This window comes from Carya illinoinensis, chromosome 16 (assembly GCF_018687715.1).
Source record: "Carya illinoinensis cultivar Pawnee chromosome 16, C.illinoinensisPawnee_v1, whole genome shotgun sequence".
Lineage (NCBI taxonomy): Eukaryota > Viridiplantae > Streptophyta > Magnoliopsida > Fagales > Juglandaceae > Carya > Carya illinoinensis.
The window spans coordinates 21,735,212-21,760,426 of record NC_056767.1 but is presented as its reverse complement, the minus strand read 5'-3'; the positions used below and the strand labels follow the sequence as shown (position 1 = coordinate 21,760,426).

Genomic DNA, 25,215 nt, shown 5'->3' with positions numbered 1-25,215 from the left:
TAAAATTATCTCGTCTTTAAATCAAACCAAAATGGCAAAACCATTAGGCATCCGTTGGGGTGTTCGCAAGTAGATAGACCGTACAAACAAAAAGAAATGGAAAAATATAGTTGCAAGTATAATTATATACTAATTTGTGTATCAATGTGATATGATTAATCAAAAAGTAGATTTTATTGAAAACAATGTTAATTTAAATTTTAAGTATGAATAAATCAGTATTGGTACACAGATTAGTGCGCGACTGTGCTTGTATGTAGCAAAATTTAAAGAAAATATAAGAGTTATCACGAAGAGAGAGAGAGAGAGGAGGAAAGAGGGGGGGAGTTTATGGCGCAGAGGAGAGTAAAGGCTCTTTTCCTAAATTTTTGAGGAAATGGGACCACTTCCCACCGAATCCAACTATCAGTACTTGACTAAGTAATGAATGATGAAGGTGTTCCTCATTGTCGTTTTGCAGGCTGGATGGTATTGTTAAGATAAGAGTGTGAGAGAGACAGAGATATTAGTGAAGTATTTATGGCATTGGGTGAGTACTGGAGACAAGTGGGATGGCAAGTTTGGCTTCAAAGACAAGAAAAATCAATTCCTACAAGAAGACCAACAGTGCCTTTTTTTTTTTTTCTCATTTTCTTATAGCCACTGTCATCTTCCTCCGCCAATCAAGCAAGTGCTATGTGGTTGTTTACGACGATTCCAAGAAGATGCCTTCTCCTCTCTTTTTTGTCATAGTTTTGACTTTTGAGTGCTAAAATATTGATAATAGTCTGTAGAGAGAGAGAGAGAGAGAGTTTTGCAGAAAGCTAGTCACCAATGGCGGGTATCCGGTTGCTGCTCTTTCTGGCTTTGTTCTCTTCAGGATATCTGGTTATTTCCTCACTTACAGATCCTGGTGATGGTAAGTAGTTGCTGCATGCTATATATACATTCTTCATTCATGTATAATTTTTCCTTCTCTGTATATTTCAACAGTTCGTAGTTGTCATCTGTTGGATTTTTAGTACCAATCCTTCATTTCAATTGATATTCTATTGGATTTTTGTAATATTAATTGAGATAAAAGGAAGTAGTGGTACTAGGATTTCAATTCAAGATTTTCATACCATATATATTAAAATCAATCATCATCCAAAAATCTTCAAACTATAAGAAAATGTGAATTTAATCATATAATTAATATTTATTACTGTATGTTTGGTAATTTAATATTTTTATTCATTTAATTACAATTTCAAGACTGGTTATTAGTGATTAAACATTTGATTGGTGCAGCCGCTGCACTCCAATCCCTGAAGGACGTGTGGAAAAATTTACCACCAAGCTGGGGGCATTCAGATCCTTGTGGAGCACCCTGGGAAGGAGTAACATGCAACGATTCTAGGGTTACTGAATTGTAAGTATCCTTCTTTTCAAAACAGTAATTAGTGGATTTATTTTTATCTCCACTTTTTGGGTAATTTCTTGTACATTGTCCTTATTTTAACACCGTATTTATGCACTCTATGACTGTAAATATCATTTATTATTAGTACTGTTTTCAAATTTTTTCAGGAAATTATCCACAATGGGTCTAGAAGGGGAACTTGGTGGTGACATTGGGGGACTCACTGAATTGAGATCCTTGTGAGTATTCTTTTTCTTTTAATTTAGTATGAATTCCACTAAGTTATTTCAGTATGAATTCCAGTTTTATTGATTGAATTGATTTAATCTGAATGCATAGGAATAGGAATAGGAATAGGTAACTGCATCTATTCATAGTTCTAGTTATTTTGCAAAAGTTGACATTCCCACCTCTAAAAAATAAAAATAAAAAATTAGTTTTGGGAGTAATGCTAATATAGTCTTAGGGTATTAAGTTCCTTGCAAACTCGAAGACTATAAATCTTATTTCTCTTCAGATTTCCACAAATACTCCTCCCTCATCTTTAAAAATGATCTAAATATATCTTTCCCTCCAAGGAAAATTATTAATAATCCATATTATCCCTAAAAAAGCTAAAAGAAAATCATACTTTAGCAGAAACCTGAAATATATATGTACGGATTCTAAATCTAGAATTGAGTTTTGGGGGGAAGAAAAAAGCAAAGTTTTACTATAGAAGCTTCTGCATGACTTTCCTCCATCTTCTGCTGTCCCTTCAAACCACCATTTCTTCTCTCCCCTTCATTCTCCTCTCCTCAATCACAATTTATCAAATAAGAGTTTTCAGTTGCCGAGAAGAAGTTATTGTCTGTAAGCCATGATATTTCGCTACCATAGATGCCTTGAATATCTTGGGTCATTCAAAAACACAATGTTCCATATGTTTTCATCTTGAATTGGATTTAAAATGTATATCTTTTCATTCTTGTATAAACAAAATTTAACTATCACCAAACATATTCTGTTTTCCTATTACTTTGATGAGACAAATGCAATCTTAAACAGCATATTTGGTCTTTTCAATGAAGTACTGACATTATTCATTTCCAGGGACCTGTCATATAACCGAGGGCTGAAAGGTTCTATCTCTCCAAGCCTAGGGGATCTGCAAAAGCTTAATATCTTGTAAGATCCAATAAGCAAGCTAATTTTCCTATGTTCCATTCAAGAAACTCTGTATCTAAGCTACAATTGTATGACTCAAACAAGCATACATGTTCTTGTTTTTCATCTTTCAGAATCCTAGCAGGCTGCAGCTTCAGTGGTGATATTCCAGATGAGCTGGGCAATCTTACAGAGCTTTCCTTCCTGTAAGATCTTCCAATGTTATACGATAACTACATGAAGGAGTACTCTGGTATTTCATGTCTGATATATTCTATTCTGCTCTCACTTTTAGGGCTCTCAATTCGAACAACTTAACTGGTACAATACCCCCGTCTTTGGGTAAACTCTCCAAACTCTACTGGCTGGACCTCGCGGAGAACCAGTTGAAAGGAGGCCTCCCCATATCAACCTCCTCTACCCCGGGCTTGGACCGCCTTCTGAAGGCTAAACATTTGTGGGTATTTGCTCTTTTTCATTTGTTTACCTTCAAGAGAACAAAATATTAGATGAGTTTATGGTTTTTTAATATTCTTTTTAAGGCTATACAATGTTGCCCAACAATTATTTGATTTCTATGAACTTGCAGCCATTTCAACAAGAACCGGCTTTCAGGTACCATTCCGACCGAACTTTTCAGCTCTGAGATGGTACTGATACACATGTAAGTTAATACCACCAATCAGTTATTTTTATGTTTTTCAATTTTCTAGTTCTAATGCTTGCGTTTCTTGGAAAAAAAAAAAAAAAAAAAAAACAAAACAAAACACAGATTATTTGATGGAAATCAACTTTCTGGAAGTATCCCATCAACCTTAGGGCTTGTAAAGACTCTCGAGGTTCTGTGAGTAAAAACCAACTTAATTTAATCTCTATTTCATTTTTAACAACCAAAAATTCTATTTTCAGTCACTTTTGCATACTCTTTGCGCACTCCACTATGTGATTGGCTGTGTTACTTTTTGTTTAATATAAAATAACTGTTTTGGTCAATCATATCAGTGAAGTACGCAATAAATACGTAAAAATGACTGTATGTAATTCTACCACACCTTCTTTTCATGCACATGTCTTCTCTCTGACATTTGGAGTAAAATTTATTCACATTTGCAACAGGCGACTCGACAGAAATGCTCTTACAGGAGAGGTCCCATCTAATCTCAGCAACCTTATAAATGTCAATGACTTGTGGGTATTTGTTTCTTTACTATATGTAGTCAGTTCTTTTATTACAATCTTCTTGGTGGGTACTTAGATTTCTCCTTCCTGCTGCTATGTCCTTGTTAGGAATTTAGCCCATAATCATCTGACAGGCGCTTTACCAGATTTAACTCAATTGACGCGCCTCAATTATGTGTAAGTGGATGGCATGGAGTTTCCATCGAAAGTTTAATTTTCTAATTAACATACTCTTTCCATGCACTAAGGAATCTTGTTCTCTTGCTTATTTTAACCAGGGACCTTAGTAACAACTTGTTTGACCCATCAGAAGCTCCAGATTGGTTCTCAACCTTGCCATCACTCACCACTCTGTAAGTCATTTTAAAAAGGAAAATTCTCCCAACATTTCTCCATAGAAAAAAAAGTTCATGCCAATGAGAGATCTAGTTCTTTGAATTGTAGCATGACCTTATGTGATTGATGTGCAGGATTATGGAAATTGGGTCACTTGAAGGGGCTGTGCCACAAAAACTCTTCAGCTTGCCACAGATACAACAAGTGTAAGTTCTGATTAGAATAAGAGTCCATTAGACCATGACGATATATGTAGAAACTTTAAGTTTGACAATTCAGTTTTTTTCTTTAATGTTCAGGAATTTGAAAAACAATACATTTAATGACACATTGAACATGGGTGAAAACATCAGCCCACAACTTCAGCTTGTTGATTTGCAAAACAACAATATTTCCTCAATAACAGTGACGACTCATGGCTACACAAAAATATTAATGTGAGAGAGCTTATGGCCCTTGATCTTCAGTTCTGATAGTGTATTTTCTCAGAATCAGCATTCTTATTTGTCTATTTTATGTACTTCAGATTAACAGGAAACCCGGTGTGTACTGCTGATCTACCAAATGCAAAGTTCTGCCCGCTTAAGCAACAACCTACAAATCCTTATTCTACCAGCCTAGCTAAGTGTGGAAGTACATCATGTCCTCCTGATCAAATGCTCAGCCCTCGTTGTGAATGTGCCTATCCATATGCAGGAACATTAAATTTTAGAGGACCCACATTCAGGGAATTGTCCAATGAGACTATATTTCATTCATTGGAAATGACCTTGTGGGTAAACCTAAGCCTGACTCCTGATTCAGTCTCTCTTCAAAACCTCTATTTCAATAAAGATGACCATCTTCTAGTGCAGTTAGCACTCTTTCCAGCAATTGGAAAATATTTTAATAGGTCAGAAATTATGAGAATTGGGTTCGACTTGAGTCATCAAACATACAAGCCACCTCGAGAGTTTGGGCCCTATTTTTTTATTGCATCTCCTTACGCTTTCCCAGGTTCAAATGACATCTATTCTCTCTCTCTCACTGAGAAAAATTATTTTTCACATTGCATGGGATTCAGTTACTAAAATGGGCAACTGACAATGAAAATGTTTTTCAGCCACAGATGGGGCAACTTCTATTAGCTCTCCTGTAATAGTTGGGATTGCAATTGGTTGTGCCATTTTGGTTTTGGGCCTTGTTGGAGTAGGGATATATGCTGTTCGGCAAAAGAAACGTGCAGAAAGAGCCATTGGATTAAGTAGACCATTTGGTAATTAACATAGAAACTAATTTGTTGTGTTTGATTTTGTAATCCATGATTCAGGCATCTGTATGTAGGTAAGATGAAACATTATGTATTTGTTGTCCTATATCGCTAATTTACTCTATGTTTCCAGCTTCCTGGGCACCAAGTGGTAATGATAGTGGGGGTGCACCGCAGTTAAAGGGAGCAAGATGGTTTTCTTATGATGAACTCAAAAAGTGCACCAATAATTTCACTGAAAGCAATGGGATAGGTTCTGGAGGGTTTGGCAAGGTACATGTCTCACTATTCAATCAATTATTGTGAAAATTTGCTTCCAAGCACTGTTTTATGACATTTTAATGTTCTTCTAGGTTTATAGAGGGGTGCTTTCTGATGGACAAGTAGTGGCTATCAAAAGGGCTCAGCAAGGATCAATGCAGGGTGGACTTGAATTCAAGACTGAAATTGAGTTGCTTTCACGAGTTCATCACAAGAATCTCGTTGGCCTAATGGGTTTTTGTTTTGAACAAGGAGAACAGATGTTGGTCTATGAATTTTTGCCTAATGGATCGCTTAGGGAGAGCTTGTCAGGTACATTCATTTTATTTTAGTTAAACCAGAAGGCAAGCACCCACATCAGCTATTCTTGCTTAGTAGGTTATCAAAACTTGTTTTTTCAGAATAAATTAATCATTTTTCTCGAAAATATTTCAAGTTTTATGAATAATCTACACCAAATCTGCATTGAAAATACTTGTAACCTATTTTCAAAGTCTAACAGAAATTGTGTTGAAATATGAGCTATAGGGAAATCTGGCATATATCTCGATTGGAAGAGAAGACTCCGCATTGCTCTTGGCTCAGCCAGAGGGCTAGCTTACCTACATGAGCTTGCTAATCCTCCTATAATCCACAGAGATGTTAAGTCTGCCAATATTCTGTTGGATGAAAATTTGACAGCAAAGGTTGCAGATTTTGGCTTGTCCAAGCTGGTATCGAACGGTTCAAAAGGGCATGTTTCAACTCAAGTGAAAGGCACAATGGTAAGTAATCTATAGAACCTCTTAGCCTATTAAGGTTTTCAATCAGACACACTGTAGTGAACAGTTTATTTTTTCCTGCATTTAATGCAGGGGAGCCAAAAGAAATATATGCAAAGTTGCTGATGCACATACATATCTGCAAACAAACACGCATGCATGTATTATAATTTATTAACATGCTAACGAACAATGCCTTAACCTTTAATCTTCATTCTACTTTCTTTCTCATTTTTCCTTTCTCTCAGAAAATTGTTTGTTTGAAAACTCTTTACAAAATCATCTCCTAAATTGTAAGTTAATTTCTCCATGTTCAGTTACTGGTAGTGTTGTGATCAATCAAAGCAAGTACCTCATGAATACCTCAACAATATTTGCAACTCGTTTTTAATGTTTATTGGTTTCTTTTTTCTTGTTCTAGTATGATTTCGTGAAAATCAGACATAAACCGGATCCTTCCCATCCTAATACAGGAAGTAAAAGTGCTCGCAAGATTTATCTTCACTGCAGTTCTCGCTTGAATTCTTATTTTTGTTTCTAAAATGTCTTCTACTGGCAGGGTTATTTGGATCCTGAGTACTACATGACTCAACAGTTAACCGAGAAGAGCGATGTGTACAGTTTTGGAGTGGTTATGCTTGAACTGGTAACAGCCAAGCAACCAATTGAGAAGGGAAAGTACATCGTCCGTGAGGTGCTGACAGCTATGAAAAAGAATGATGACGAGTACTATGGCTTGGGGAACTTGATTGATTCATCCATTAGAAACATAACAAATCTTATAGGGTTTGGGAGGTTCCTTGAGTTGGCCATGCAATGTGTTGACGAGTCAGCTGCAGACCGTCCAACAATGAGTGAAGTGGTAAAGGCACTTGAAACTATTTTACAGAATGATGGATTGGCCACCAACGCAACATCTGCATCCTCTTCTGCAACTGACTTTGTTGCATCAAAAGGTGCTTCTAAGCATCCTTACAAGGACTCTTTACCAAAAGACAATGATTCCTTTGATTACAGTGGTGGCTACACCATCTCTGCAAAAGTCGAACCCAAATAGCATATACTCTCTATGATCTACATTTGCTGTTTTTTTTTTTTTTTTTTTTTTGGCTTTTAGGGAAAATTAATAATTTGTATGAAGAAAACTGTCACTTGTTACAATGGTTGATGTGTCTAGAATGTAGAAAAATTTGGCTAGACAAAACTTACTACTTGAGAATGCCAAGTTTGGCTCTTGAGAAACGAGAAGAAAGGGGTAGTTAAAATTCAAAATATTTCCTTGAAATTTTGGGCTTTTGGGCTGGTCCCGTTGTTGCAGCGGCTAATTCAGCCTTCCTGAAGCATCTTTAATCTCAACTACAACAATTAAAATCATTTGGACAGAAGGATTTAAACCCATCTGAAGTTGCAAATACTTTATATAAATAGTTTATGATGGAAGAGGATATTCATTGTTTAATTCATTTCCACCCTCCTGGGTTTGACGGGACATGCAACTATCAGGTTTTCTTTAAGACCTTTGTCACTTAAAGCTCAATCAACTAAAACAAATATTACATAAACAAAAAAGAAAAGAGTCAACAGGGTCGATCCCATACAAGACTTTCAGTCTTTGTCATTTCTTAATCCTCAAATACCAATCAATGATCAAATAGAAAAATACGAGATAAAACAAAAGGAACATTGTTTACCTTTATAGTCCTTGAAGAAAACTGACTTCCACTCAATTCTAATGCTTTCTCAACAGACTCCTTGCTAACGAAAGTAACATAAGCAGACCTAAAAGAAGATTAATTTCATTATATTGTATACACCCTGTATACTTTGATGCAGTTTTTGTAATTTTAATAATGTTTTGTTACTTTTAAAAGGAAAAGATACCATATATAAATAGGACATGTACACAGTAAGAATTATAAAACAATTGAGAGAATGTTATTACCCTTTTCGTCGTGAAGTTGCTTCATCAGTCAGAATCACCATGTTGACAACTGACCCACATTTGGCAAAATACAAGGCTAATGCTCCTTTAGTGGCTGCAAAATGTACCTGATATTTCCAAACCAACCAATGTACAAGTCCATTAGTCTACGGAATAATTTATGGTCCCCTAATTGAAAACGCACTCGACAAGTATAACCTTAGGATCATTGAATTGAGTGCAGTTTTTGGCACCCAGAAGAGGTTCTCGCACTCTTAGGATCATCAAGATTGCAGACTTCATAGCCAGAAGTATAACACATCAATTGTAAGAGCAGCTTCAAAATCAACACTTGCTTCAGTCTATCTTGGTGGTGAGATAAGTCCATCCCTATGACATGTTATCCATGACATGAACTAGGTGTTAATGAAACCATCAGGTGCTAGTCTATGTTGTAACTCCTACTGGTGCTAAAGCCTTCTCATTAAGTCCCTTTACCCCAATTATAATCATTGAAGCCCTATCCACGAGAATCTTTACTTTTGTACTAAGGTTTTAAGCAATAGCTTTTTGCCACCATTATTCCCCTTTCTCAACCACAAGAAAATTAAAACCTCAAAATCTATGTTGCTTCTGCTGCCCAGTGTCCATTTGGGGAGCATCCATCCCCTGTCAATTTGGTACTGGACTAAAAGAACAATGATACTAAAAAATTAAATTGTGCCAAGGTGGCTGTTTCACAGCATTGTCTATCAGCACTGGCAACAAGCATATAGATGGCCATTAGATTGCATGTACTTATCCTAAAAGCTTAAAGCCCTTCTTACAATCTTGTCATCTCATATGGCAACAGTTGGAAGTTCATAAAAATTTCAATCACAATAGTTTAACAAATTGATAACAAGTATTTTTGTTGAGACCAAAAGACAACAGAGTTTTCTTGATGCGTGAACCTCAAGGCCCATCACACTCACTGTTGGGGAGTGAACTCCAGATATGCAGCCAAATCCACCAGAATTTTGTATTAGAATCCATGGAAACTCTTAGTGCAGAACCAAACTCAGGATGTCTAACTCTACGGCTCATTCCAAGCCTGTCCTTAGACCACAATACAGCAGAGTTAAGCAGCCCCAAGAACTAATAGTTAAGGCCTTATTTCTTGATTCTTCATGACCCTTTGCACTTAATATGATCTTGCACTTAATAGTAAAGAATATGAAATCTATTTCTGAAGTGACTTTAGATGCCATTAAAGTGATTATTACATGATTAATTCTCATAAACATTTATGCCATTCTATTTATAGAAAAATTTGAAGATATATGTTCTAGAAACAACCTAGAAACAAAAGATCTAGAAATATCTGGATAACAATACATTATGCATGGACAAGCCTTACCAAGATGGAAAGCTACAGAAGACTACAACAGAAAATGTAAGCACAACTAAGAAACAATTCTCATAGTATAGAAAAGGCATCTACCAAAGGTTTCATGAGTTTACATTTGTCACAATTATAGTTCTTGATTCAGAATCTTCTTCCAGGCACATCGACGAACCTGCAAAGTCCCAAGTGAACAAAATCCAGCATGAAGTTGGGCATTTGGTATAATATAGTACATTCAATGAGCTTCATGGCCAACTAGTTAAAGCTCCCTACAGATAAGAACTTAAGAGAAAGAGGGTTCAACAAGCTTAATCAAAGAGACAGATCTTTTTATTCAATGGCGGAGAAGAAAAGTATCCTAAAAGACCTAACAGGAAGCTAATCGATCAAATTGACTGTAAGACATGTCAAAATCTATAAGAAGAAGATGGCGAAGAAGAATAAACTGTTTCAGCTCGAAAATATGAAGGAAACTGAAAAACTTTAAAACCAAGAATAATTATGAGGACATAAATATTGCAGCATTTTCTGGGATGGCCTTTACCAAAACTAAAACTTAACAAGAAATTTGGCTTTCCATCTTTTTCCATCTCCATCTGCCTTGATCAGAGCCTAGACATTTCCGTCTCGATTTGATGCAAATTTTGTTTCACATCTAAAACTTCCAGTATACATGAACGCAATGAACCAAGTAAACCCTCTGCCTGTACGAATCCAACTTTATGGGATGTCCTTGAAGGAAACAAAATAAAGTTTCTAGCATGAAAAAGCAAAGATTATTCCTTGGGAGAATAAAAATACACAGATCAGTTCTTTTTAACAGAGTGACAACATTTACATAATGTTATTGCTCTCAATGTTCTTATAATATGATTAGCAGCTTCGTTTTTATTCATTGGTCAACGAGCATAGTTTAGCCGGTACAGAACATACCGAAGCCAAGTTTGGAGCAGTTGTCTTATGTGGTTTTTTCAAATCCTGTAAATTTTCTTTGCTTTGGAGACCTGTTTTCCTCTCACCCACTGAAGAAACTGAACCAGCACCAAGGCCAAGACTGATGTCACCAAAGTGTCTCTTTCTTCTGATGTTATTCGCGGAATGCTGTGGATGAGGCTCATGATCTAATGTTCTACCCTCGGCAAGGTCATTCTTACAAAGACCAGGAACTTCCCCTCTCACAGTCCGACTATGTCCACCATTCAGTGCAGTATGCATTGGTGATTTCCAGTTAAGTAGTTGCTCATCTTGAGCAACAGCACTCACATCAACAGTCTCACTCCCCCATCGTCCAATGGCTTGCCAAGTCTATCCCAACCACTACCCCGTGGCCTTCCATTGTAGTGAGACTCGGATACCACACCACTTGCATGTGCAGAGAGGCTTGTTCCAGTCACATTATTAGCAGAATTTCTGGGATGAGCATTTCCCGCAAGGACGAAGTGAACGTGCTGCTCAATGTGGTTGGAATATAAGCAGCCACAAACTTGCACATACATTGCTATGGATTTCGAATAAACCATCATCAACATTCAACAAGTAGGAATACATATATTCGGAAAAGCAAAGAGATCTCACCTGATGAGGAGGATTTCAAATGGGTAGAAGTAGCTTTTACAATTTTTGCTTGTAAAACCTGTTTAGGTGACCGATTGGACTCGTGTAAAAGAACCTGCCCTACAATGAAAGGAGCAAAAATTTATGAACAACTCAGACAAAAAGATGAAATGCGATTCTCAAGGACTCACTGATAAAACCCCATTCCAATAACTAATCAATCTAGTTATTGCAAACCTTCTTATTAGATTTATTAGTAAAATGAATGCTTTTTTGTCCAGCATTGATACCCTCATCCATTTTGGTCTGCCATTGGGGCAAACCCACGTTACTTCACCGAAAAAATTACGCATGCATCAATCACTTAATACACTGACCCAAAATAGAACGAGAGAAAGGGCTCAATTTTCTGAGAAAAATACCGAGGGATAAGCATGGTCGTGTTTGGCGGTGACGGCAGCGACATCTATTGAATCTGATAAAGCAATAATGTCTCAACTGGATTGAAGAGCATCATGACTCAAGAGGAAATACCATAGCCTACAAAGAAAGACAAGTCATGAAATTACCCATTTGTTCCTGTAGCGTGATATAAGGATCTATCAATTAATTCAATGAGAACTGAGCAGACTCGCACTCAACACACCATCATTTTTTAAGTGTAAAATAAAAGAGGATAAAATAATAAATTCATATTTTTTAATAGTGTGAAAAGTGTGAGGCTGCTGTGTATATTTTCTGTTCATTCAATAACTTGGTCAGTCATAAATCATCCATTTATTTAATAATAAAATAATAACATAAAGTAAATAAGTTAGATAACACCATTGAAGAAAACCCTTTAAAATCTTTATCTAAATTCATCAGGAAATAGGACCACTCCCACCAACACCCAACTATCAGACTTTTAAGTTACTTGAATAAGTAATGAATGATGATGGTGTTTGTCATTGTGGTTTGGCAGGCTGGCTGAGGACAACGTTAAAAGTATCCAAAATTGTTCATCATTACCATAGAAATTATTAAGACGGTATTGTTAAGATAAGAGTGTGAGAGAGACAGAGAGATCAGTGAAGTATTAATGGCATTGGGTGAGTACTGGAGACTAGTGGGATGGAAAGTTTGGCTTCAAAGACAAGGAAAATCAATTCCTACGAGAAGACCAAAAGTGCCTTTTTTCTCTCCTTACTGCGGCTGACCTGTCATTTTCTTATATCCATTGTCATCTTCCTCAGCCAATCAAGCAAGTGCTATGTGGTTCTTTACGACGATTCGAAGAAGTAGCATTTTCTTCTCTTTTTTGTGATAGCTTTCAGTGCTAAAATATTGATAATAGTCTGTAGAGAGAGAGTTTTGCAGAAAGCCAGTCACCAATCCAAAACCCAATATACACTCTTATTTTTCACAGACACAATGGTTGTTCACACCTTGTAACTCTACTAATATCAATCTTCACGTGACTGTGTAAGTGAGAATATTTATAAAAAAAATATATATGCATATATTTTAATATATATTTTCTGTTTTCCATCATTTTTATTATCACCACTTTTATCTATATATATATATATATATATTATATCTTTTTCATAGATACTGCCAAGAGATTGTCTCTCACGTTAAAAATCAAACTTTATGTTAAGGTCTAGATATTTGTGAGAGTATCTCCTCTAAATATAAGTTTGCACAACCCTTTGATATGTCTATTTTTATTGCTCATCTTTTTTCACAATAATTAAAGTAACGATTTTTCTATAAGGACTTAAGGGACATATCCGTGTAGAGTGTCTTTTTCCACAATTATTAAACGCCGACTTTTTCTATATAGATCAAACATTTATGTTTGGCAATGGGAGATTTTTTATTTTTTGTACTAAGTTCTACTAGTATTAGTCAATTTAAGGTATGGACTTCCTCTTTGGTAAGCAGCTCTTAAATAAATATAGAATATAATTATAAAGAACATAAAAGTAAGTTCCTCACTATGCTAATAATTGAACTTTATCAAGATGAATTATAGGATTAGTATATACAAAGTTGATTGCACAAAATGGAAAGATGCATTAGTTTAAGAATTGACTATGTGAGGACTTAAGTGCTCGAGCATTGACACACCAAGTATGAACTTTCCTAAACTTAAAAATAAAACTGAGATTCAAACTAGAAAAATAGAAAACAACTCAAACAAATCAAATAAAAAGAGACGCAAATAAATAAAAGAATATGAAATGCATGTTCTAAACTAATTATATGCAAGAAATGTAAGAATATGCAAGTAGTCCTATCAATTAATGTGACACGGCATCTTCTTTGACCACCTACGTTGCTTTAAATTTTGAGGCCAACTTTACATCAACACAACTTTTTGTGGTTTTATTCTTGTTGCCAAGATAAAATTTAGACAACTCACACACCTTGGTGCTTACGGTGTTTATTTGTTAGCTTAACTCTTAAACTTGGTTTCTAAGTATCTTTACCTTTTTGTTTGATTTTTTTCACCTCTATTTTTATGTACTTTACTCAAATTAAAGCAATATGGCGTTATATGACTAAAAATATCACAATAATGAAAAATAGGCATAAACTTACCTCCAACCTTACCTAAGTTCAGCTTCTTAATTTGAGGTTGATATTTCTTCTGGCTTTTCAAAATGATTTACTTGTGAAGCGACTTTTTTTGGAGCATCCACAACTTGGCTTCCTTTGACAAAGACAATACTCTTAGAGGTAGTGGCAGCGAATGATGATTGTCAGATCTTTGCCTTGCAAGGTTGAATACTCCAACCCAATACAGTCACAGTTAGACTTTTGAATACTTAGCATCTCTTCCAATTTTTGAGTTGCTGATTTTTGTTGACTCTCTTCAAAACATTTCAACTCCTTGACTAGTGTATCCTTTTGAGTCCTTAATCTGGAGATCTCAATTTCAAAAATTTTTACTACCTTCAAACGATTATTCTTTTCATTCTCCGCTATAGTGAGTTTGTTGTATAACTTATTGTTAAGCTTTTTCAGCTAAAACATTCTTCACATAAATTATTATACGCCTCTTGTATGCTTAGCTCATGGCCAGTATCAACAAGAACTATATCCAAGTTACTATCATCAAATTCACTTCTAAATTTTTTTTAATAAAATATCAAAAAAAATCACCAACAACAGTTGTAAAAACGGACCTTCATCATTAGATGATGAATTAGAAATTTCAGATTCTAAAATATCACTAAAGTGTGACATTTAGTACTTTACCCTTGTTTTTCTTAAAGTTTGGGCATTCCACTCTTATATGACCATATCTTGAGCATTCATAATACTTGACTTTATAATTTTTCTCATATTTTTCTTTATTCTATTTTTCAAAATCATTTTTCTTTGCAGGAAATTCCTTATCTCGTTTTTTCTTTCCACCAACTTTCTTATTAAACAAAATGTTAAAGACATGTTTTGTACGCTCTTGGGCCTGGCCCTCAGCGACTCGGGTCTTCAACCGGATCTTGTGAGCACAAGATAACTCCTGGGCCTAGAGGCCAGGGTAGTAGCCGAGTGGAGCTTCCAATGCCTAAGTCAACAAGAGACAAAGAGAAAAAACCATGGATTCCTATTGATAGAGTTAGGAGAGCAAAAGAAGAGCCAAAAAAGAGAGGTCCAGTTTTGATTCCAAATGGTTGCTTTTATATCTACATTCAGGGTTAGAGACCCATGATCTGCGGGTGAGCGGAAGAGTGTCTTCTGGCAGACCTCATTTAATGCAGCATGATTATCTAGTGAAACAATTAATGCGGCATGGCTTCCAAGCAACCCCTAAGTGCAGAGTCCTATCAAGGTGGCGTGTTCCCTTTTCCCCTGCCTGAAGGATTTCCTGTTCTTCTCAAACCGTGATCCATCCTGACCCGGTAACTGTGTCCGTCTTGTATGGGTCGAGGACTTTTGAGTGGGCCATCAGGCACAGGTCCTAGAGCAAGGGTGATATGAACTTGCAGGAATGGAATCTTTTAAACCCACAGTCAATTTGAAAACTCACTCAAAAAAGCCAAGATCAAGTCAATAGAAAAACCTAGACCCGTTAAAGAACACGTTTCAAGAACCTAAATTATATGAAAATCTAGACCCATTAAAAAGCCTGTCTCAAGAACCCATTACAAAAAAGAAACGTTACAAAAGTTGTGATTTACCTTTGATAAGTTCAAAAGTTTATTAAAGAACAAGAGAAGATAGATTCAACTTACAATGAATAAAATTTATTAAATTTCATAAACTTTCATAAGCTTCTTAAAATGTGGCTACAAGGAGTTTAAATAGTCTTTCCCAAAACATAACCCTAGCTAAAATAAGGCCCATTCTTTCCAAAAATACCCTTAAGTAAATAGTACCGCAGCTATAGTAACTTAGCTATAGTAACTTAAAAAGCCTTTCGAAACCCTAGTTCAATACAATAAAATATATGTGGACCAAGCATTTTTAAACCCAACTATTCTAAACTAATTCATATAACTAATAAAATAAATCCTTTTAATAAATTGAACAAGGTCCAAAACCTCAACCTCATAAACATAATAATAAGCTCAAATAATAAACCCTAAATCATGCTGCCCTTTTCCATAGCTTGTATGACATAAATCAAAACTAGTTCTCATTTTTTTCAAGCTCATCTTGAATGTTGGAGTCTTGCTAGCTTCGTCCCAAGTGGATTGCACCAATCATTGCATAACTTTACTGATCTTCTTAGCTCTTGACCTTGTAATTGGCTCGTTTGGAACTTGCAAAAGATCTTTAAAACACGGTCCACATTGATGCCCATCAAAGGGACTCGGGCTCTCCGACTTGTAATGGTCTGGGGGAAGCGTTTCCACTACCTGGGCTGAGCCTATGTTCTTGGGCCTAAGGCCTCGGGAAAAATCCCCTCAACAAAGCTTTTTCTGAATTTCCTTGCAATGAGATTTATATCCTCAGTGTTTAGATTTTTTTCATTAGAAAAATCATTTTGGTCCTCTTTTACAATGTTTAAAACAATGGACTTACATTTTCTTGTTTGAAAAAGTGATGACTCATATGTTTGCAAGAAGCCAACTAGTTCTTCCACCTTAATAGCATCCAAATCCTTGATTTCCTCAATGGCTGTAACTTTTGGGCAAAATCTTTTAGGCAAGGACCTTAAAATCTTTCTCACAACCCTTAAATCCTCCACCTTTTCACTAAGATTAAACCTGAAATTCACAAGATCATTAAGTTTAGTATAAAACTCATTAAAACTCTCATTGTCTAGTATTTTAATCTCAGGTTAACATTTACAATTTTAAATTTTTTACTATTCTTGTGCTTTCATGTGTAACTTCCAAAATATTCTAAGCTTATTTAGCAATCTCACACATGGAGATTCTTTTAAATTTTTTAGGAGATACATTCATGAAAATAGCATTAAATCCTTTACTATTCCAGTTACAGTTGTTGATCTCATCTCTAGTCCAAGCATCAAGAGTTGTCTCGGGCTTAGTCCATTCTCGGTCAACTGCATACGATATACGTTCATCCAAAGACTTGAGAAAAGTCCTCATATGAACCTTCCAATAAATATAGTTTTCCTCATTGAAGTGTGGTGGGACATATAACAACAATGACGACATAATCTATAAGGGTACGGATCACACTCGGATGAGTTAACAACGCTCTAATGCCAATTGAAATTACCCAATTGTCCCTATAGCGTAACACAAAGATATACCAATTCACTCAACAAATTGGTTAGTCGTCAATTATACAATTATTTAATAATAAAACAATAACATAAAGTAAAGAAATCACATAACATCAAGATTGGTAACAAAGAGAAACCCTTTAAAAGACTTTTTAAATGTAAAATCCTACGGGACAGCAAAACATAAAAAAGTCAATTTTATTATTTGAAAATCAAGTTATAAGTAAGTTTTCAATCACAAAACATTTACTAATTGACTCTCTTACTTGACTTGACTAACGACCTATCTGTCTCTACCGTAGTAGCAGTCAGAACCTTTGACGATCTTCAAATATTAACTTCTCCATTGGAACTCCAATGGCTGAAACACAACCACGCTATCGCAATCTTGGATCCTCGATCACTCTTTGAGAGAAACAATATGAAAATCTTTCAAGGAATTTTCTCACCAAAATATGCAATGAAAAGTGTTCTAAAAAATATGTAGAACTGAATCTTTACAGATCTTAACCAATAGGATTCCTTAAATAAACAATCTAAAAGAAGTTTTAGTTTCTGTAGGAATCTGTTGAAGGAGTGAATATGTCGCGAAGAATTCTTCTAACAAGATGCTAACACTTTGCGATAAGTCCTCTCTACAGTAATAGATTCTAATTCAACCTCTTCTTTGGATAAATGTATATTTTTTAAACTCTATTTTCACACATATGACTTATCTAAAGCAATCTCTAATACTTCTAGATAAACTTAATATTATTATAGATAAAGTCAAATAATTTACATTCATTCAAAATACAAATTTAATGATATGATAGACTCTATCATCTTAGTCACCTAACACTATCCAAACTCATCAACTAAAAACTCGTTTGGTTACGCAGTACGGATGAGATGAGATAAGATATTTTGTTAAAAGTTGAATAAACTATTGTTATAGTCTAATTTTTTAATATTGGTTTTGTTTTAAAATTTGAAAAATTAAAATTGAATTATTTAATATATTTTGTGTGTGAATTTTAAAAAATTATAATGATTAGATAAGATGAAATGAGTAGTCGTAGCCAAACTCTTCGATCTACGAGTCAGATAAAAGACTCTTTAATCTAATCAATCACATTATATTGCTCTATTGACCAAAAAGGGGACATTAAACATTTTTAATATTTGAAATCATAGTTATTTATTGACTAATATAAATATATATATTTATATTCAGAAATATCATAACAGCCCATGGAGAAGAAAAACAAAAAGAAAAGAAAAACCAGAGATTCTACATGGAAACCCATATATTTCATTCAATGGTATTTATGAAAGTGGTTTTGTAGAATCTTTTTTAAGGTTTTTGTTAGAGTTATTTTATCATGGAAGTCCAAGGCAAATGATAAGGTGAGTGCGGTTTGGTGTAGAGAATGAGGAACCCATTTTAATGCAGTATAATTTGATGCAATTTACAAGTATTGTAGTGACCTAAATTTTCATATGCTCCTACAGTGTTTATTATCACATTTTATAATTCTACCAATTTAATATTATTAATAATTAAATTAATATTAAAAAAAACATATTTTCAAATTAGGTCATTTAATCCTTTGAAATGAAAGTGTAGGAGTGAGATCCCACTATATCTAATAGAGGGACCATCATGGTAAAAGGAAGGCATGTCCGATGATGGTAGTTTCAAACGGAGTAACGGTTTTAAACAAAAACTCATGTGGATTCCAGAAACAGAGTACCAAGAAAATCGCAAGAGAAAAAATACACGGAATCAAGAAAAAAACAAGTAATTTCCCAGAATCAAAGTTAAAAGAGAAAAAAAAAGGCATGAAATCAAAGTTAAAAAGAAACCCAGGAGGCGTTTCTTTTTGCATGGGTTTTTCTGAGCTAGGCAGCGGGAAGATAATTTTTTAGTTCAAAAATAATATTTGGTTAGGCCCTTCGGCTTAACAAATTTGGCTAGCGATATAGTCTGTGACTAAAATTACTGTTCATTTGTTAAACCCATTGTTGCACTTTAGTTATTCTTCGGCCAAAATTTAAATTTGTTGAGTCCACTACTAGTGCTCTAAGGCCATAAAGTATAAATTATAATTAATATACATTATATACTAATGTATATTAGTATTACTAATTTATTAATATAATTATCAAAATGAATATATTGAGAATTTATTGAGATGTAAAATGTTATTAATATATATTATATTTAAAGCATAGATCCAATAAATATTAATGTTTAAGATTAGAATAACATTATTATATATATTTTTTATATTAACATAACATTATAATAACATTATCTTATATATAATATAAAAAAAAATTATATTAGTACATTTGGATTGGATCAAAGAAGAAGAAAACCAAGGAAAAGAAAATAAGGAAAGAATATAAAAAAGAAAGAGGCGGTGATAAGAAGTCAAGAAATTAGAAATAAAAGAGGCGGCGAAAAGAAAAATTAGGAAAGAAGAAGACTAAACAAAAACTGATGAAAATTTATTCCCTCAAATTTCCCTCTACTCTCCCCTCAAATTCATTCGAGTCATTCCATCTTAGCGCCTCTTATACACACGCTGCAACACCTTATACCTCATTCCATCTTCTATTTATTCACCGTGTCCGTGAAGCTCGCAAGGAAGCATGAGACGACAAGGATGATTGCAAGGAAGCTAATTGTCATGGGGCGAGTGGCAGAGTCACAAGCATAGATTTTTTTTTTTTTTTTTGCATTCAGGTAAAATAACATTTGTCAGCCTTCAGATCTGAGGATCTATGTTTTTTGTTTTGAAACATAGGGTAAAGAGGAAACGACTGGCATCAGTGCCAACCAAATCGAAATTGATTTTTGTCATTCGCATACATGGGTGGGATTCTGATGTTTTGTGGTGATTTTGTGTGGTCTGTGTGCCTTTTTTTCCTGATATCTCCTTCTGTATCCCAGGAAAAGAGAAATCCATCAAAAAACGAGGAAGGTCTTGTACAACACACTACAATGTAAAGCGCTTTTCCCGCGATTATAAATTGCTAGTAAAAGTAAAAAAAAAAAAAAAAAAGCGCCGCCAATTATGAATGCCGGTGATTTCCTACTCGCTGAAGGTTTGCCGGTATTATACCTCCACTTTTGACATACTACGGCGGAAATTAAAAATCTTCGCTAAAAGTAAATGATATGGCAGCGATTTCCTCATCGCCACAATTGAATTTCAAAAAAGAAAAAATTCTTTGCTGATGATTAGGAAATCATGGCAAAAGAGTTGGCAGCCATTTTTTAATTGCTGGCAAAAAATTTGAGTGCCATGAAATCATTTGCCAGCGATTATAAAATCGCTACTAAATAATTTGCCAGCGATTTCTTAATCGCTGCCAACTCTTTTGGCAGCGATTTCCTAATCACCGACAATTAGGAAATCGCTGGCAAATTATTTAGCAGCGATTTTTTAATCACTTGCAAATTATTTCATGGCAATGAAATTATTTTCCAACGATTAAGAAATCGCTGGAAAATGATTTAGCAGCGATTTCGTAATCGCTAGCAAAGAATCTTTTGTTATTAAACATAATGGCAGTGATTTTCTAATCATAGCCATTTAATTTTTGGTTTTTCAAACTTATTGACAGCGATTGAAAAATCACTGGAAAAACCTAAAAAATTGAATTTTAATAACCCAGTATTCTTACTGGGTCTCATTTTGGTCTTTAACTTATTTTCTCACTTTGTTTTATTAATTGCTTGAGTTTCTCAGTTAGGTCTTTCTCTCTTGTTTTAATGTTTGATGTATTCTCATTGACAGTGATTCTATGTTCTTTTTTGGGGTTGTGTAATATCAATTTTTTGCTTTCCAGCCTTGTCAAGAAAATAGATGGCTTCTAGGCTCCTTGAGATTATTGGACCTAATTGTTAATGCCAGTTAGCATTGCAGGTCTTTTCTTTATGTTGGAAAATTAAATTTGCGGTTAGATAGTTTATTGTGCACGTGCTTGATTTATTGTACATCTCTAAGTCTGATCAAGTTCATTTAGTGTTCAGCTAGCGATATATTTTTGCCATGAAATCATACAATCATGTCAAGTCAACTACACAAAGTCCAAGTTCAAAATTCTTTAATGCCAAGTTTAGAATCCTAGCTCTTACAATAAATTTTTCCAAACAATTGTAAATTGTATTATTGCCAAATTACAGCAAACCATACATATGTATTAGTTACCTAAAATAGGTTCTGTGATTGTATATGTCTTATTCAATAGTTAATGAAAATACTTTAAAGTTTTGAGCCTAAGTGTTTGATGACAGAATTGAGAAAAATATACAAATTCAACCAACATCACAGTAAAACAAATTTCAAACATACTTACCTATTTTTCCAGAATCACGGCAGGATGTGCGTGCTGCTGCAAAGGGCTACAATTCCTCAATCTTCAACTGCTGCAATGAAAACCAAATGCAAAGTGAAATGGGGCGATTTTATTTCCAAGAAAGAAACATAGAATAATTTATGAATTCCTAATAAACCAGATGAAAAATAAATTTTCTGATCCATACAATCAATCTGATTATCATGAAAAATTAATGACAAACCAATTACATAACCACCACTCAAGACTAGCAAAATAAAATTAAAATCCCACAAAGGGGGTCACGAAAAATCCGATAGAGATGGGTAAGTGAAAAATCGCTTCCATGGGAGCGATTTGAGGAAGAAAAGTGGGAGCTTTGGGGTTGGGAGGTCAACGGGAGAGGACTGTAAATGTTAATTTTGTGGGTTTTAACAATAAGTGAGTAGGAGGGACTTACGAGTTTGGCCTCGGCTGCATTAAGGCGCCTCCATCTCTGAGCAGCTTCAATGGCTTCTCTTTTCCTTGAGTGGTGCTGCGTCGACGAGAAACGACTGGAATTCTCCTTGTGCGAAGGTTGTGTGCAAACGAGAGTAGGTGCTTGTAGGATTTGAAGAGACTGTGAAACAGGGATTACAAAGAATAGAAAGGAGAAGGCCGGTGTGGGGAAATGAGACGTGGAAAATGGGCAAAAATGAGGCGAGGCTTCAGTCATTGGAGCTTGCAAGCGACGAGAATGGAGTATGTTGATGCAATGGTTCGAAGTGAAGAAGGTGGTCATGCATAGATGAGGGTGGGGGAAATAAGTTGGGGGGAAACTTATGACTGATTTTGGCGCCCCTTCGCTCCTATCCCGACCTAAATCAAAGGGTTGTGAAAATAATAAAAGTTGCGGTGTGGATTTTCGTTGTAAAATTCATTATAATCGTCACAAAAAAGCTTTTAATTAGAAGGCGCCGGCTTATTTTTAGAACACCTTGGCGATTTTGTAATCGACGCCAAATGTATATATATTGCAGCGTTTTCTTTTGCAACGATTATAAAATCGCTGGGAAAAATACGATTTCTTGTAGTGACATGAGCTTGAGGTCAACGTTCAGTGGTATATTTGTGAAGGGAAATGAAGGGATTATGGAAAAGCTACAAAGAGTGGAGCCATTCGTCACATATGGGTAGGATACACAACCTTCTTTTTCTAATTCTGATACAATAAATATAATGTACCGAATAAGCTGTTGGATAAATGTACAATATCTAGAGGGCACTTGAACAATAATTCAAATAAAGCTTTTAGCTTTACATTAAGGACTGGGAGTAACTAGCTTTGTGTTCCTGTTGTTTACTTGTTTTTCTGTCTTTTGGGTTCTTTCTATAGACTATTATTCCGTAGTACTTTTCCTGAAGTAACTAATCCTTTTCCAGATAGCATCGACAACTTTATATTTAGAATTTTGGATCAGATCATCAACATTACCTTGGGGGTTTCTACTTTATTTATTTAAGCTCTATGTGACCACTTTCTTGGATCGGGGATGCTAATAAGCCACAGAAATCTGAGCACCAGGCTCTTTTAAGTTGATTTTCTCCCTTGATACGTGAATTTCCTTGCATTTTGAAATTCAAATGAGGAAGATTATTCTTATGATGCCCTTGCTTGATGTGCCCTTATAGTGTTTTGTTATTCTAATGAGATTTGCTTGTTTGTGAAGATACCCAAATCTAAAGAGCATTAAGGAGCTGATTTACAAGAAGGGTTGAGCAAAGATAGACAAGTAGCGGGTTCCCCTCACAGACAATAACATCATCGAACAGGTGTAGATAAAGTTGACAAGCATGTGGAATTCCCCTTGGAGTTGGATTTGCAGCCATACAGCACTGGAAGCCAAAACAACAGTGTGAGTTGCAGATAATCCGTCAATTTTGGTTAAAATATGTTCTCTGAAGGCTGCCAGATTTGTTAACATATGATAATGTGTTTTACATAATTTTATGAATTTGACAGTATGACACTCATCATTGATATGAAAGCATAAAGAAGGAAAATCTTGTCACCTAATTTGGAGATAGGCTGGTTATAGTTTATGAACTGAATGGTTTAGCAAAAAGTTTTTGAAGTATATACAAATTTGTTATATACTATTTTTGGGTCTGTTTATGGCTTATGCCGCTGTCTTTGTATACATGGAGACTGTTTTTCCTTGGGTTTGCATGGACTACTGAAGTGCTTATTTTGCCTTTGTTTCCTTCCAGACTGGTGGGATTGAAATATAACATCTGTTTTTGATAGGTGGAACTGAAGTATATAACCTGTATGCAATTATTGTACGTATTGGGTTCTCATCTACTTCTGGGCATTACTTCTGCTTTATTCGGTCCTCTCCAGAGGCATGGTACCGCTTGGATGACTCAAAGGTAGTAATTCTAATCTAGCCTTTTTATATAGTTGATGAGCATGAATCTTTTGCCAAAATTATGAATTTGACCTATTTTGGTGCACAAAGCCAGAGTAGGGGAATGATCTTGCATTGTGAATGTCAAGATTTTGGATCATGTTCTTTGTTTTGTGAATCGTTGAAGTTTTTCTTCTGTAAACATATTGAGTATGATAATGAGTTTTTCTGATGTTTTTGGTATGGATTTATACCCCTATAAAATTTTGGAGGTGTTTCTTTTTCTGGTTCTGATTATAAAATTAGCTGTACAGCCTCATTTAGAAGCTTTATTCTTAACGTCCTTGTGGTTGGATTATTTATCCAATAGTCTAGATTGTTGGGTCTCTATGTTTTCTGAAATATATGAAAAGTTGATCTAATTCTATGTACTTAACCAGATTTACATTTTTCAGATGCCATGACATTTTTCAGATGCCCTGCAGATCATTTTTCAGATGCCCTGTCCAGGTATGCTCTTGTTTTTTGGTATTTTGAGTAGGATATATACATGTGCATATCATTTTAATCTTCCCCATTGTTTGAATCTAGATTATTATGCTTTCAGCTACTATATTAGAAGCTCTCCAGCTTTAGGATTGTATGATATTGAGTATGACCCAAAGAAACATTTTGTAGGCTCAATGATTGCATAACTGTTTTTGTTATTGATTAGAAGCTTCAGCTACCGATTTCTGTTACTCTCTCTATTAATTTAGTATAACTTTTTTTATTTTTCCAAGCTCAACGATTTCATAACAATTTCAAAGAATTATTGGATAAATGTGAAGAACTATCCCTGAAAGAAATGGTCCTAAAGCTAATGACAAACACAATGTGAAGAAGAAGAATTATCCATGAAGAAGAACTTCATGTGCTTTGATTTGTAATTTTTTTTATTATATGAATAATGACCCATTATATTATATTTATTATTAATTGATATATTATCTTTCTTTTTTTTATTATGGGATACCATATTATTGGTGCATTTTAAATGCCGTTAATTAATGCAATGTGCCGGTAACATATTCGTGCAGCATTTAAATTAGTGTCGTTAATTTAAAAAATGTGCCAGTAACAAATTAGTGGTGGCATTTACAATAAGCTGCAATACAGAAAGAACAAACTCATGGTGGTGTTTCGATAAATGCCGTTAAGAAATTTAACGTGCCGCCAACGTACTATTAGTAGTATTTAAATAAATGCCACTAATTTATATGATGTGCTAACAGTATAATGTGACGGCGTTTATGTTAACACCACAATTTTAAAAATTGGCATCGTTTAGATAAACGACGTTAATAAATTCACCAAAGTACTATTAGTGGCATTAAATAAATGCTGTCAAATTATATGATGAGCCGGCAGTGTACTAGTGGATGCGTTTATATAACCGACGTTAAATTAGATCATTGGCGGCATTTAAATATACGCCATTAAATAAATTCAATGTACCACTGCCGATGTACAATTAGTGGAATTTAAATAAATACCGCCAATTTATATGATGCGTTGTCAAATTACTAACAACGGCATTTATCGTAACGCGGCTATTTTAAAAAGTGGCAACAGTCAGATAAA

General features: G+C 34.8%; 3 protein-coding genes across 12 annotated transcripts; 2 read left to right on the top strand and 1 right to left on the bottom strand.

Moving 5' to 3' along the window:
• Positions 1-532: 532 nt before the first annotated feature.
• Positions 533-7,601, top strand: LOC122299201 (leucine-rich repeat receptor protein kinase HPCA1-like). The gene is made up of 19 exons (XM_043109261.1): positions 533-898; positions 1,273-1,393; positions 1,552-1,623; positions 2,477-2,551; positions 2,665-2,736; positions 2,826-2,987; positions 3,120-3,194; positions 3,303-3,374; positions 3,647-3,718; positions 3,818-3,886; positions 3,988-4,062; positions 4,180-4,251; positions 4,345-4,482; positions 4,572-5,041; positions 5,148-5,300; positions 5,428-5,567; positions 5,648-5,867; positions 6,084-6,319; positions 6,876-7,601. Exons 1-19 carry the CDS (start codon positions 814-816, stop codon positions 7,371-7,373), a joined length of 2,877 nt encoding a protein of 958 aa, XP_042965195.1. The 5' UTR covers positions 533-813; the 3' UTR covers positions 7,374-7,601.
• Positions 2,283-22,348, bottom strand: LOC122299203 (polyadenylate-binding protein 3-like). Of its 10 annotated transcripts, none has more exons than XM_043109277.1 (10): positions 21,663-22,346; positions 21,224-21,293; positions 13,780-16,382; positions 11,601-11,718; positions 11,416-11,509; positions 11,200-11,293; positions 9,741-9,796; positions 8,259-8,365; positions 8,008-8,095; positions 2,283-3,017 (listed from the first exon to the last, which is right to left on the bottom strand). In XM_043109277.1, exons 4-10 carry the CDS (start codon positions 11,642-11,644, stop codon positions 3,006-3,008), a joined length of 495 nt encoding a protein of 164 aa, XP_042965211.1. In that variant the 5' UTR covers positions 11,645-11,718; positions 13,780-16,382; positions 21,224-21,293; positions 21,663-22,346; the 3' UTR covers positions 2,283-3,005. The 10 variants fall into 10 exon arrangements, 9 of the variants coding, with proteins under 9 accessions (XP_042965211.1, XP_042965209.1, XP_042965205.1 ...); XM_043109275.1 differs by lacking the exon at positions 2,283-3,017 and adding an exon at positions 3,954-7,672 and having other exon boundaries at positions 21,663-22,348; XM_043109271.1 differs by lacking the exon at positions 2,283-3,017 and having other exon boundaries at positions 7,856-8,095; positions 13,780-16,094; positions 16,198-16,382; positions 21,663-22,339.
• On the top strand, positions 19,643-24,287 carry LOC122298908 (60S ribosomal protein L7-1-like). The gene is given in 8 exon segments (XM_043108751.1): positions 19,643-19,734; positions 19,812-19,847; positions 20,829-20,831; positions 22,276-22,374; positions 22,912-23,014; positions 23,490-23,592; positions 24,048-24,102; positions 24,200-24,287. Coding segments are annotated over 8 exon segments (579 nt in total).
• Positions 24,288-25,215: the final 928 nt, after the last annotated feature.

Coding starts and splice junctions, on each gene's coding strand:
- LOC122299201 (XM_043109261.1), top strand. CDS start 814: ATGGCGGGTATCCGGTTGCTGCTCTTTCTGGCTTTGTTCTCTTCAGGA. Junction 2,737..2,825: donor CTTACAGAGCTTTCCTTCCT/GTAAGATCTTCC, acceptor TCTCACTTTTAG/GGCTCTCAATTCGAACAACT. Junction 2,988..3,119: donor CTTCTGAAGGCTAAACATTT/GTGGGTATTTGC, acceptor ATGAACTTGCAG/CCATTTCAACAAGAACCGGC.
- LOC122299203 (XM_043109269.1), bottom strand. CDS start 11,644: ATGTCGCTGCCGTCACCGCCAAACACGACCATGCTTATCCCTCG. Junction 11,510..11,600: donor ACGACCATGCTTATCCCTCG/GTATTTTTCTCA, acceptor TTTTCGGTGAAG/TAACGTGGGTTTGCCCCAAT. Junction 9,797..11,199: donor TTTGAAATCCTCCTCATCAG/GTGAGATCTCTT, acceptor GGGACTTTGCAG/GTTCGTCGATGTGCCTGGAA.